This window comes from Mirounga leonina, unplaced genomic scaffold (genome assembly GCF_011800145.1).
Source record: "Mirounga leonina isolate KUSES-001 unplaced genomic scaffold, KU_Mleo_1.0 Mir_114, whole genome shotgun sequence".
Lineage (NCBI taxonomy): Eukaryota > Metazoa > Chordata > Mammalia > Carnivora > Phocidae > Mirounga > Mirounga leonina.
In genome coordinates, this window is record NW_023270265.1 from 53,747,948 (window position 1) to 53,761,154 (window position 13,207).

At 58.9% G+C, this 13,207-nt stretch overlaps 1 protein-coding gene across 1 annotated transcript in view; it reads left to right on the forward strand.

The window, feature by feature from the left end:
• KNDC1 (kinase non-catalytic C-lobe domain containing 1) overlaps positions 1 to 13,207 on the forward strand; it is a 62,344-nt gene that overhangs the window by 37,201 nt on the left and 11,936 nt on the right. Inside the window, 5 exon segments of the mRNA XM_034986516.1 lie at positions 317 to 414; positions 1,269 to 1,663; positions 11,161 to 11,254; positions 11,326 to 11,423; positions 11,566 to 11,786. Coding sequence (XP_034842407.1) covers positions 317 to 414; positions 1,269 to 1,663; positions 11,161 to 11,254; positions 11,326 to 11,423; positions 11,566 to 11,786 — 906 coding nt within the window.

Genomic DNA, 13,207 nt, shown 5'->3' on the forward strand with positions numbered 1-13,207 from the left:
GAAGGACCATCCAGGGACCTCCAGAAACGAAGGCCCAGGAAGCCCTGTGCCACAGATTTGGGCCCCTTAATTACTGTGGAAGGACGGTGTTCTGTACCAGCCTGTGGCCTGCAGTCGGGTTGTCCTTGGGAAGCTTGGATGGGGCCTCAGAGTGTGTGTGTCTGGGGTGCCGGGGCGGGGTCACTGGAGGCCCCCACTGCAGCCTCAGTGGGGCTTCTGCACATCCGCCGAAAGTTTCCTGTTGGAAGGCAGTGCGGGGTGGGGGGGGCCGGGAGGGGCCAGGGGGCACCTGCAATGTCCTCCCTTCTGATGACAGTGCTTCGGAGGAGGCTGGGTCACAGCCCGAGGGCAGCACGGCCAGCACTCCAAGTGGCTGCTCACTGTCCAGCAAAAAGCCATCGCTGCATGGAGCAGGTAAGACACATGGGCTCTGGGGGCAAGAACTCTCCACGGCGGGGTCTGTGTTGACCCTCTTACAGGAGAGGCTCCCCTCTGCCCCTGGAACCCCCCAGTGTCCCCTCAGAGACCCCAGAGCAGGGCTTGTCCTCCCCTGGGGGCTCTGTGCTGTGAACGGGGTTCTCCCAGGCCAGCAGGTGGGTGGCGAGTAGGAGCCCAGTGGGCTGGGGGCTGGGAGGGCGCTTCTGCTTCTGGAATCACTGGCCAACGGCTTGGTGATCGGGGACTCTTTGCATCTTTCCTAGAAACGTGTGCCATTTAAAGACTCTGAGGCTTATTTTCCTGGAATGTTAGCACAGGGTTCCAAGATAACTGAAGTCTTTGTAATTTCACAGAATCCCGTCTGAATGGGACATGGCTTTAGAATCAGGTTGCATGACTATGATCACACGTAATGGGCATTGGAGCAGGTGGACAGGCACCCTCCTCCCACCCTTTCTACCACGTGCACGCCCCAGGAAGTTTAGGAGCAAAGTGACTGTGCCCAGTGAGCCCCTCTGCCCCTCGATCCAGCCTTGTTTGTGTTCCTCTCTGCACAAGCAGGTCACAACCCCTGGGGTCTCCTCTCTGGACTCCGGCCCCACGGGACAGCCTGTGTTTGGGAGGGGATCTGAGGGACCCTCCTGGGATGCAGGACCACCCCCCTGAACCCTCAGGACCCTGTTGGGCCGCTAGAGAAGCAGGGGGGCACCCGGCCGTCTCAAGAGACCTTGCGTCCCCGACTCAGCACGAGCAGCCTCTCCATAAACAATTAGTGATGGACTCTGCCACACGAACTAGAGTTCCGAGTGGAATCCTCCTCCCCCGTGCAGGGAAGGAGAAACTGACCACCGCGCGCGTCAGCCGAGCCCCCTGCCCGTCCCCGGTGCTGTCCGATGTGGACGCGGACGAGCTCTCACGGGGTAACTTTGAGGTGGGATTCCGGCCTCAGAAGTCGGTCAGAGGCGAGCGGGAACAGCAGCAGGAGGCCGGAGAGCACGGGCAGCAGGGAGGGGGCCCGGGGCCTGAGGCAGTGGCCCGGCTGGCCAGGCCCAAGGAGGGGGCCCCGGCTGTGCACTCAGGCCCGGCCGAGCTCCAGAGCTGCAGCCCCGGCTGGTGCAGCGCCTTCTACGAGGCTGACTGCTTCGGCGCCGACGTCTCCAGCTACGTGAAGGAGCTGGTGAGGCAGAGAGCCGGCGGGGCCACCGACGTGGACACCCAGAGCCTGGTGAGTCCCGGGCCGCTGCCCACTGCTGGCCGTGTCGGGGAAGAAGGTGCCGTGGCCGCAGAGGCACCCTGGGTGGCAAGTCCCGCATCGCAACAGGAGCTCCCAGTCACTCAGGCAGTGGGGGGTGCGTCCAGAGCCCCTCTCTGCATCCCACGTCTGGGCCCCCACCCACCACCAGTGACCCCCGCGCCGGTCTGGGCACCCTCCATGGGAGTACTGTGCTCATCTGCATGTGTCGTCCACATTTCGGGTAGGACATGGCCTTTCTCTCTGTTAGCTGGGCATGTGAGCGCCAGGTGACTGTTGGCCTCGGGCCGTGTCTCGGGGGTGGGGGGCAGGCAGGTGGAGCCCCCTCCTCCCAGGCAGCCTCCTGTTCCTCATGCCTTGCCCGCGGCGGTGCGTTCCGGCCAGATCCCGGGGTCATCTGGCCTGGGCTTCCCTGGTGGGCAGCGTCCCTCCAGCTAGGGCAGCCTACGCCTCTCCCTGGTCAGCAGGGCAAGAGGAGCCCACAAACTTGAGGGTGGCCAGGCCAGGCAGCCCCTGGGTGAGGGCACCCCACAGAGCTCTGGACCCACAGTCGCTGCCCCTGCCACTGGGCCCCTGCCCCCCATACCCACCGGCTCTGACCTGGGCTGCAGCCTTCCCCTGTGACCAGGAGCCCCCACCTGGGCCTCGGTGCCCAAGGCCTGACCCTCCAGGACAGCAGTCGGGAAAGACCCCATCAGTGCTTAAGCGTCCTGCTCCTGGTGCCTCTACTTGCCCGCACGACTCACTTCCTCTGGCCTCCAAGGAGCAGCACAGGAACGCAGCGCTCCCGGCCCTGACAGCACCATCTGAACCTTCCCCCGAGGCCCCCCCTTGTTCATCTCCTGCCACTGCCTGAACTTGGTGTCCCTGCTCAGTCCCAAGCTGGAAAAAGAGCAGGGCCCTGCCCTCGGCCTGCACACGTGAGGATGGGGGCCATGCCCTGTGGACCCACCCTGCCCCTCCGGGCTTCATGCTGTGATCCCTGCATGTGCCATCACGGGCACCAGACTTTGGGGCCTGGCAGGGGCCTCCGGTGGGGCCCTGGCATGGAGGGGGGCCCACATGTAGGCTGTCAGGGCCGGGAGCACAGAGCTCAGACCACAGGGCAGCTCCGCGCCGCTGCAATCAGAGTCCGGGGCTCCCAGCCCCTGACCAGCTCCTTCCTTCCGGGGGGGCGGGAGGGGCCTGCGGACCTCGCCCCCACTTCCTTTTCTGTAACGTGTATTGCACACGATGAAGCTTACTCGGAGCTGCTAGATGTTCTTGCCCCAGCAGCTTTCTACCTGCGATGGCCTCTCCCAGAAGTAGAAAGTGAACAGCCCACAAGAGGCAGAAAGCCACATCACACTCCCCGTCGTGGGACCAGCGATGGGGCCGCAGCTCATGACAGCCCACCACACGCACGGGCCTCGTAAGCAGGAGTGGAACAGGTCCTCCACACCCTGGGCTGTCCTGGCGTTGGAGGGTCCTGAGGATCCTAACGTTCGTCACTGAGAGGGCCCGTGAACAGTGAGTGCCGTGACGCGGTTTCCGAGGGGCCGGTGGGGAACTAAAACGCTTCCCTGAAATACGCACCGCACGTTTCCTAGTTGTGTAGGCTGAGGGCCTGGAAGCAGAGACGGCCCATGCCAGGGTCCTGGTTCCAGGGCCATCCTCCAGTCAAAGGGACCAGGGCTCCTGGAAGAAATCATGGACCCTGGGACTGGGGCAAGACCGGTGACAGCAAGCCAGAGCCATCTTGGGCCAGAAAGTGAGGAAATGATTAAGAACCCATGATGGGGGCGCCTGGGTGGCTCAGTTGGTTGAGTGACTGCCTTCGGCTCAGGTCATGATCCTGGGGTCCTGGGATCAAGCCCCGCATCGGGCTCCCTGCTCAGCGGGGGGTCTGCTTCTCCCTCTGACCCTCCCCCCTCTCATGTGCTCTCTCTCATTCTCTCTCTCTCAAATAAATAAATAAAATCTTTAAAAAAAAAAAAAAGAACCCATGATGGGGGCACGTCGAAGTTCAGAGGAACCAGCTGAAGGGCCCCCGGCAGCCAGAGCCAGAGCAGTTTGAGAAGCAAAAGAAATAACACAGAACAGTGTTCTAACTCAGAGTGTGAAACATCCGCACGTCCACACTCATACAGATCCTTGAGCTAGAAAGAGCATTGGCCCAATGATGGTTTTCGACGAAGTAGAAAAACTCATCCTCAAATTCATACAGAATCTCAAGGGACCTCAACTAGCCAAACAATCATGAAGAAGAAGAACGGAAGTGGACGACTCACACTTCTGATTCCAAAACTTGCTACAGTGCGGTCCTGGCATGAGGACAGACGTACAGAACAGCAGGACAGATAGGAGAGCCCAGAAATAAGCCCGTAGTAAGATGATTGTTGACAAACCATCTGACCGGCAAGTGGGCCAAGGACAGTCTTCACAGCACACGGTGCTGGGAAGACAGGGTGTCCACCTGCGAAAGGATAAAGTCAGTCCTGTACCGTACTCCACTTCCAGAAATTAACTGAATTATCAGAGACCTAAACGTTAGAGCTAAAATGATAAAACTCGTAGAAGAAAATGGGAGAAGCTTCACAACCCTGGATGTGGAAATGATTTCTTGGATATAACACCAAAAGCACAGCCAACAAAAGTAAAAATAGAAAAATTGTACTCGGGGCACCTGGGTGGCTCAGTCATTAAGCATCTGCCTTCAGCTCAGGTCATGATCCCAAGGGTCCTGGGATCGAGTCCCGCATCGGGCTCCTTGCTCAGCGGGAAGCCTGCTTCTCCCTCTCCCCCTCCCCCTGCTTGTGTTCTGTCTCTCACTGTCTCTCTCTGTCAAATAAATAAATAAAATCTTTTAAAAAAAAAAAATTGTACTCGATCAAAACGCAGACCTTTTGTGCGTCAAAGGACGCCGTCAACAGAGGGGAAGGACAACCAACAGAATGGCAGAAAACATTTGCAAATCCTATATCTGAGAAAGGTTTAATCTCCAGAATGTATAGGGAACACAACAGCAACAACCCAAGAACCAGGCTGAACAAGGAGTGATGGACTTACATAGACGTCTCTCCAAAGAAGATACACAAATAGCCAAAAGCTCATGAAAAGATGCTCAACATCCCTGGTCATTAGGGAAAAGCAAATCAAAACCACAGTGAGACCCCACCTCACACACGGTAGGATGGCTCTTACCAAAATTTAAAAAAGAAAGAGAAAATATCATGTTGGCGAGATGTGGAGAAACTGGAGCCCTCATGCATGGCTGGTGGGAATGTAAAATGGCGCAGCCACTCTGGAGTTTCCTCCAAAAATTAAACCTAGATTTACCACGTAAGTCAGTAAGTCCACCTCCAGGTGTCCACCCCAAAGAGCTGGGAGGAGGGCCTCCAAGAGCTGGCTCACAGCAGCCCAAGTGCCCATCAACAGATGGATGGATGGAGATGGAGAATACGCACACAGTGGGACAGGCTGGTCCCTGACACGTCATGGAGGAGCCCCGAGGGCCTGATGCTGAGTGAAAGCCAGACACAGAAGGATCAGTACTCTGTGCCCCAGCTTCATGAGGTCCCTGGAGTCACCGCGTTCACAGAGGCCGTGCGGGGGGAGGGGATGGGGGCTTGATCAGGACAGAGCTTCCCTCTTGTAAGATGGACATGGAGGGTGGGGATGGTTGTACAACGGGGTGAATGTGCTTCATGCCAAGCATGATGAAAAATGGTTAAAATGGTAAATTTTATGTTATGTGTATTTTGTCACAAAAAATTTTTCAAAATAAAAATTTAAAAACTAGTTGAGAGCGGGGCACCTGGGTGGCATCGTCAGTTAATCGTCCGACTCTCGGTTTCAGCTCAGGTAGTGATCTCAGGGTCATGAGACCGAGCCCCACATCGGGCTCCGCGCTCAGCAGGGAATCTGCTTGGGACTCTCTCCCTCTGCTTCTCCCCACTGTGCGCGCATGTTCTCTCTCTCAAATAAATAAATAAATCTTTTAGAAAAATAGTTGAAAACAAAAAAAAGGAGAGGATGACCCTTGGCCTTGGGAACTTGAACCGGTGCTTACAGATGTCATTCTAGTTGAATCCTAGTGAACAGAGAAGAGACGGAGGCAGCATCCCGCGGAGTTTCCTTTGCCCTCAATCCGTGCACACGGCCCCACCAGCATCCTGTGACTCTAACCTCCAGCTGGACCAGGAGACAGGAGCCCCGCTGACCTGGGAACGGGGAGGCTGAGGGCGCCCACGCCCCATAACAGAGGACGTGGCCCTTTCAGAGGCAGCTCACTGTGTCCACACCGACTTCCCCAACAGCTTAATCCGAGAGTTGTGGGGAAGGGGGGATGGTAAGAGTCCAGGTGTGTCCTCCAATGTCGTAGGTCATCCTCTGACATCACAGGTCGCGCCTGCTGACTATAGTCACGTCTTTATGATGGACGGCTATGGACGGACTGCCCTGTTGCCAGCCCCTGTGTTCAGCACCGCAGAGGGTGGCTCTTTTGTGTGCGAGAGCCTGCTGTAGGCTGACGGGGCCCTTTCCTCAGTCCTGTGCTCTCCTCAGGGTGGCGGCCCCTTGCAGGGAGATGCACCCACTGGTGAGCCCAGGTCACCCCTGCACCACACTCAGTTTGTTCTTGAAAGTGGGCTCAGAGGCCAGCTCAGACCAGAAGAGTGCCGGCGGCCAGTGGCTGCCCTTATGTGGACCATGACCGTGTGGTTGGGACGAGGTGCCCTGGGCCTCCCATCTCTGAAACAGGCTCGGTCCCACAGTCACTCTGCGGTCACTCTGCGGGTGGGGCACAGTCAGGAGGAGGCAGGTGGTTTGAGGGATGATGTGGAGTGACTCGGAGTGACCCTGTTTTCCCTTTTGTTCCTGCTCACCTGGGGAAGATGTCTCTCCTGGAACCGGAATGCAGACAGGTGAGTTTCCTGCGCCCTTGCCTGCATGGGGCGCGGGGGCGGCGGTTGAGGGGGAGCGGCTGGACATGTTTCTCTTTGAGAACCCGCTGCATTTCGGGCAAACTGGAAAGGTGTAAAACAACTATTGGTCACACTTTCACATTCGCTACCCAAACCGAGCGAGTGCGAGGCAGGCCCAGGCGCTGGGGTGGGCAGAGCGGCTGGAGGGCACCGGGTTCCCTCCGTTGGTCACCGAGCGCATGCCGACGTGCCCCGCGCACCTGCCGTGAGTGCGGGCTGAGTGCCCGCGTCTCCTCGTGCCGCAGCCCAGGTGCCCCGGGCTGTGAAGCTGTCCCGAGAGGCTTTGTTGCCCTTCACAGGCTGTTAAAACAGGCTTTGCTTTCAGTATTTAGGTGAGTGGTGCTGATTTCGCTTCCTCCCTCTTCTCTCTGTAAGTTCTGGCTTTCCGGCTTCCTTCTGACTGGTTCTCTTTGTCCTCAGTACTGGCCAGCTTTCAGGCCCGTGTCCATGGAGAGGGCTGTGCGTGCTTGTGCATCAGATAGTTCACACTCCCTTCTCTCATAATCCTGTGGGGGAAGTCCTTCGTTGGGTTAGGCCAGGGGAAGCACCTCAACGCAAATGATCCTAAGTATTTTATTTAGACCTCGCCAGTCCAAGTCAGCTGTGGTCGGGTTTGCTGTGCTTCTGCCAAGTATGGTCGTGGTGAAGCCCTGCTCGCGTGTGTCTTCTCCATTATTCTGTCTTGTGTGGAGTTTAGTTCACATAGATTTAGTTTTAAAATCAGTCGAAACAGTCCTGGAGTCTGTGTGAGCCTCCCTTTCCAGTGGGAAGCAGGTGTGTCCCACGGGCCCTCTCTGGGGGAAGGGGTCTGGATCAGCATCTGGACAGTGTGCGAGAGGGCGAGGGGGCTGGACAGAGCCTTGTGCAGGGTGGCCTCAGAGAGTGCCCTCCCCATGGCGGTTCTGAGCTGCACAAAAGGAGAGCCCAGGAACACAGGGCTCGGGGCCGTCCTTCCCCTCTTCAGGCTTTGGGGGATGTCAGCCAGGGTCGTGGCGTCTTCAGAGAGCCAGGATTAGGGGCGCCTGGTGGCTCCGTCGGTTAGGCGGCTGCCTTTGGCTCAGGTCATGATCTCAGGGTCCTGGGATGGAGCCCCATGTCCAGCTCTCTGCTCAGGGGGGAGTCTGCTTCTCCCTCTCTCGGTGCTCTCTCTCTCAAATAAATAAATAAAATCCAAAGAAAAAAAGGAAGGGAGGGAGGGAGGATCACAGAGAAGCATGCGTGGTTGGGACTGCAGAGACCCTTGGCCTCGCTTGAACCAGACCTCCCGAGGGCAGAGATGAGTCCGTCTGTGAACACAGCTGTGCGGGGTCAGGGTTTGCGCCCTCCCACTGACTGTCCTCAGTGATGACTCGTTCCAGATCTGTGCCATCCCCCGGGTAGCCACCGGCCGTGTGTGGCTGAGCACTCAAGGTGTGGCCTACGAGACAGAGGAATGGACGTTCTCGTGTCCTTTTAATACTACAGCTGCCACGCACGGCCAGTGGCTCCCATGTCGGAGGCGCATGCAGGTCCTGCGCATACAGTTCTGCCCCACACACCCTGGGCGCTCATTCTATCCCCCACCCTGGTGACCAGCGACGGTGTCCTCGGGCCGACGAGCCGGGAAGGCAGATTTGGAGCCCGGGTGTGCGACGTCCGATCCTCACTCTCCTCACACACAGTCCCAGCCAAGAGATGTCTCAGCAGCTTTGGGGCAACATGAGCTGTGCTCAGCAGGCTTCCTCCCCAGACGTCTGCCTCATGTGGGGCTCTCGCTGTGCTCGAAATCAGCGTTCTCCACACCTGTTTCCACGGAGACTGCCTGCCGTCCCAGTGTGTGACACCCCCCGCCCCTGCAGGTTGCACGTGGCCCGGCTGGAGAAGGTCCTGGAGGCCTTGGGGGACCCGATTCAACAACCGAGACGAGGGAGAGGAAGGGGGTTCTGTGTTCAGTCTGCACCACATCCCCCAACACCGGCACAGCCCCTGCCCCACAGCTGCCCCAGGCTTGGAGGTTCCTACCACCTGGCGTGGCCATCTGCTACCCCACCGTTAAAATAGAGGCATGAGGGGCGCCTGGGTGGCTTAGTTGGTTAAGCAACTGCCTTCGGCTCAGGTCATGATCCTGGAGTCCCGGGATCGAGTCCCGCATCGGGCTCCCTGCTCGCCAGGGAGCCTGCTTCTCCCTCTGACCCTCCCCCCTCTCATGCTCTCTGTCTCTCATTCTCTCTCAAATAAATAAATATAATCTTTAAAAAATAAATAAATAAAACAGAAGCATGAAGAAGAAGACAGCCACATGAACCACCTTTTCAGTAAAACCATCAGATAGAAGAGATTCCAATATTTAAATAAAAACACCACCTGCATTTTTAATTTCACAAAATTGTACAGAAATAAGTGCTACCAACAAAGCAAAGTCCCTTGTTGTAGTTAGAGGAAACCAGGGGAAAGCTTGTTTGGGTTTGAGCTGATTAGATGTGCCCAAATGAAGACCGGAGTGTATTTGGCTTTCAGAGTAAGGCTCCCATCAGTGTGGCCATTTCAGGGCCCTGGGGCCACCTTGAACCCTACTAACAGGAAGTTATTTCCCTGGGAGTCTGAGAGATCCCTGGGCCTCTGCCTCTTCCTCTGGTTCCTGGCCCTAGCCAGGTCCCTCACTGTGCCCACCCCACACCTATCCTCCTCCCCCAGGGACAGGCAACCTCACAGCCCCAGCTGGAGACCCGTGGGAGCTCAAGGCCCCCTCCCAGGGACCCACCAGGCTTCCAGCGCCCTCACCGCTCCAGACTCACACCCCTCCTCAGCCCTGGAGCCTGCAGGGTTGGGGGCAGGAAGCCAGGCTGCATCTGTCTGCTCCTTCCTTCAAGGGAGGAGCCATGTCTGGGTTCTGGTCATTTCTAACACTGGCTGCCCTGAGCCTGCCCTCGAGCCTCGAGGGTTTCCTGGTCCCTCTGGGTGAGAGAAGAACCCAGACCCACCTCACTGGAGGACAGAGCTGGGGGAACTTCCCCCCACCCCAAGCAAGCTTGTGGACCCTCCTGGGAGATGCACATTCTCCAGGAGGGGTTTGGGGCCCCTGATGCTGAGCACCCTCGCAGACCGTGACACCGCGGCTCTCTGGACTGCCCGCGAGCAGCAGGGGCCACGCGTCCTGGCCGCTGTCCCCGCGCAGCACCGCCGAGGGGCCCGGTGGGAACGGGGGCTAGCCAGCCTGAGTCTGGGGCAGGGACTCCGCGTGGGGGTCCGTCGGGGGCGGCCACGCAAGCTGGGCAGCCGGGCCTCAGGTGGGATCCCCACCCTCGGGGGCCCAGGTGCGGGGACGCGGCGCCCCCGGCGGTCGCGTGGGGGTCCTGCAGGGGCCTCGCGGGGCAGCTAGGGCCTTCGGCTGGGCTGGGGGGCCAGAGGGGACCAGAGAGGCCAGAGGCGCGGGCCAGCTCCCCGTCCCCCCAACCAGGCAGAAGCGGTCCTGGACACCTATCCGGAAGGGCAGCCCCTCGGTGGGCCAGGGCGGGGCCCAAGCCGCGGCCCCTGCACCCCAACCCCCTCCTCGTGCGGGGGGCCTGGCTTTCCTGGGGTGGGGGACGGTCAAGAAGCCGGGACAGGCCACTAGCTGCCTCAACGATTTTCTGCCCTCATTGTTTTAAGTGGCTCAATGGGATCTACTTTGCAAATACCAATTTACTGAGATACTATCTTTGCCCCCACTTCTGTTGACTTTCATAATAAAACAGTTACTTTACCAGAAAAACGGTTTATTCAGGAAAGCAGAGAATTGCAACATACAGAAGCAAACTAGGGCAAAAACCACAGGCAAGACCTGGGAACAAAGAGGAGGCTCTTTCATAGGGGGGAGTTGGGGCACCTGTTGTAAACTAAAACTCCATTGGAGTAAACTGGGGACTGCATTGGCTGGGCCGTGAGCGTCTCTCATTGGCTGGGCTGTGGGCGTCTCATTGGCTGGGCCCTGAGCGTCTCTCATTGGCTGGGCCCTGGGCGTCTCTCATTGGCTGGGCCCTGGGCGTCTCTCATTGGCTGGGCCGTGGGCGTCTCTCATTGGCTGGGCCCTGAGCGTCTCTCATTGGCTGGGCCCTGGGCGTCTCTCATTGGCTGGGCCCTGGCCGTCTCTCATTGGCTGGGCTGTTGCCGGGGCAGGAGGAAACCTTCCTGGTCGATGCCGGGTAGTGTGTCCACCTGCAGGGTCCCTGCTGGGTCTGCCATTCGCCGAGTGGTGCTGCCGAGAGGTCCCCTGCTAGCCTCCAACCCCCACTTCGGCGACATTTCCTAGTCCCCTCGTCGGAATTCACGTCCCCCGTGGCGCACACAGACCGTTTCTGTGGCTGGATGACGACAGCGTCCCTGTGAGGTCCCGTGAGAACCCCGGTGTCCCGCGTGGGACGTGTCCCGCGCTCTGGTTCTGCGCGGGCCCTGCGGGGAGGCCGCCTTCCGCGACCACGCCCGCAAGCGCGGGGCGCGCGGGGCGCGCGGGGCGGGCGCCGGCGGGGCTCACGGGCTGTCTCGTGGCAGGAGCTAGAGCAGCAGCTCCTGATCGAGAAGAGGAACTACCGGAAGACGCTGAAGTTCTACCAGAAGCTCCTGCAGAAGGAGAAGCGCAGTAAAGGTAGCTCGGGGCCGGGCAGAGGCGCTCCGGGGGGCTGGGGCCCGCTTTGTGCCAACTCTGCCCGCCCCCAGGCTCCGAGGTGAAGACCATGTTGTCCAAACTGAGAGGGCAGCTGGAAGAAATGAAGTGCAAAGTGCAGTTCCTGGGACTGGTCAAGAAGTACCTGCAGGCAAGTCGGCCCGAATCCCTAACCGCCCCCCCGCCCCCCCTCCCTGCCATCAGTAGCAGGGTGACCCAGCGCCCCGGTCCTGCCAGCCCCCGGTGGCAGCAGGCCAACCAGACGGAGGCAGCTCGCTTCCCTGCACACACAGGTCATGTACGCGGAGCGGTGGGGCCTGGAGCCCTGCGCCCTGCAGGTGATCGTGAACATCTCCGCGGCCCACTGCGACACGCTGGATTTCAGCCCCCTGGATGAGTCCTCGTCCCTCATCTTCTACAACGTCAGCAAGCACCCGCGTGGCGGCAAGCAGAGGAAGGCCCGCGTCCTGCAGGCGGGCACGCCTCTGGGGCTCATGGCATACCTCTACTCCAGGTGCGGCCTCCCATGCCCCAAGTGGGGAGGTGGGCCTGTGGGATCCCCTGGACCCCTTCATGCCTTTTGAAAGCAAAAGGGAGACAGAAAAAAAGAAACAGACCCCAGGAGGTGAACGAGATGAGGAAAGTCTCTGCCTTCCCTCATCTGAGATGGGTTTATACTTCCTTTAATTTAAAAAATGTTTTCATCAGAACTTTAAGTGGCCTGTTAGCTGCCATTTTTCTCCTTTGCCAAGCTCTTGGCTGGACCTGCACCTGGAGTCTAAGGTGCGCCCTGACAGGTGCTGGGAGGAGAGCCGGGGAATGTGGCCATGCACAATTAACAGCCCAGGGGGCTTCTAAAATTAAACACACACAGGAGCCTCAGAAACATACCTGGATCCCAGCCACTTTGCCAGGTGAAAACACCCCACAATTAATCATCTAGCTCCCCAGGGACCGCCAGGGAGGTTTGTCTCAGCACGCTCATTGAATTACTTCTGCAGCCACTGTCTCTGGGCATGAGCACAATGTTGGTTCATCAGACACCCTAACTGATGTGCAAGGTGTGCATGCTCACCCTGCAGCAGGGAGGGCCAGTCCCCTCACACCCAGGGTCACTGGCAGCCCCAGGACACCCCCACCCTGCCCATCGGCACGGCCACATGTCCTGCATGGATGGGCCTCTAGTGTTCACCTGGTACGCAGGCACAGGACCTCCTGGCAGGTTCCCTTGACCCAATGGCCTGGCCCACTCCCAGGCACGGGGCCTGGCAGCTCAGGGCTGGGTATAGACTACCTTCCCAGGCAGTGGGGGGAGGCCCCACCCAGTCTTGCCTTTGGGAGACCCATGACACACTTGGGAGCCCCCAAGGCCGCCTTTAAGCTGGAGGCTGTGGTGACCCCAGAACTGATGGTCAGGTATCAGCAGGGAACACTGGGGGCTGTCAGGGAACAAGGGAAGTCCCTGAGAGCAGGGGCCTCCCAGGATAGCAGCCTCTTCCCATGTACCCTGAACGCCTGAGGTGGACTGCACCTGGCTGTGCTGGGAGCCTTCCACTGGCCAGGGGCCCAGGTATACCCTTTGCAAGAAGGGTGTACCACACACACACACCGAGGGCTGGCTGTGTGATTACAGGAGACTTGTGTGTGCATGTGTGTGAGTGGGGTGTGTGTGCATGGTGTGTCTGTGCATGTGTGTGAGTGGGGGTTGTGTGTGTGCATGTGGGGGGTGAGTGGGGTGTGTGCATATCTGCATGGGGGTGTGTGCCTGTGGGGGGTGAGTGGGGTGTGTGCATATGTGCATGGGGTGTGTGTGTGCATGTGTGGAGGGGTATGTACATGGGTGTGTGTGTGTATGTGCGTGTGTGGTGTGTGAGTAGGATATGTGTGCATGTGGGGTTTGAATAGGGTGTGTGTGGTGAGTGAGGGGTGTATGTG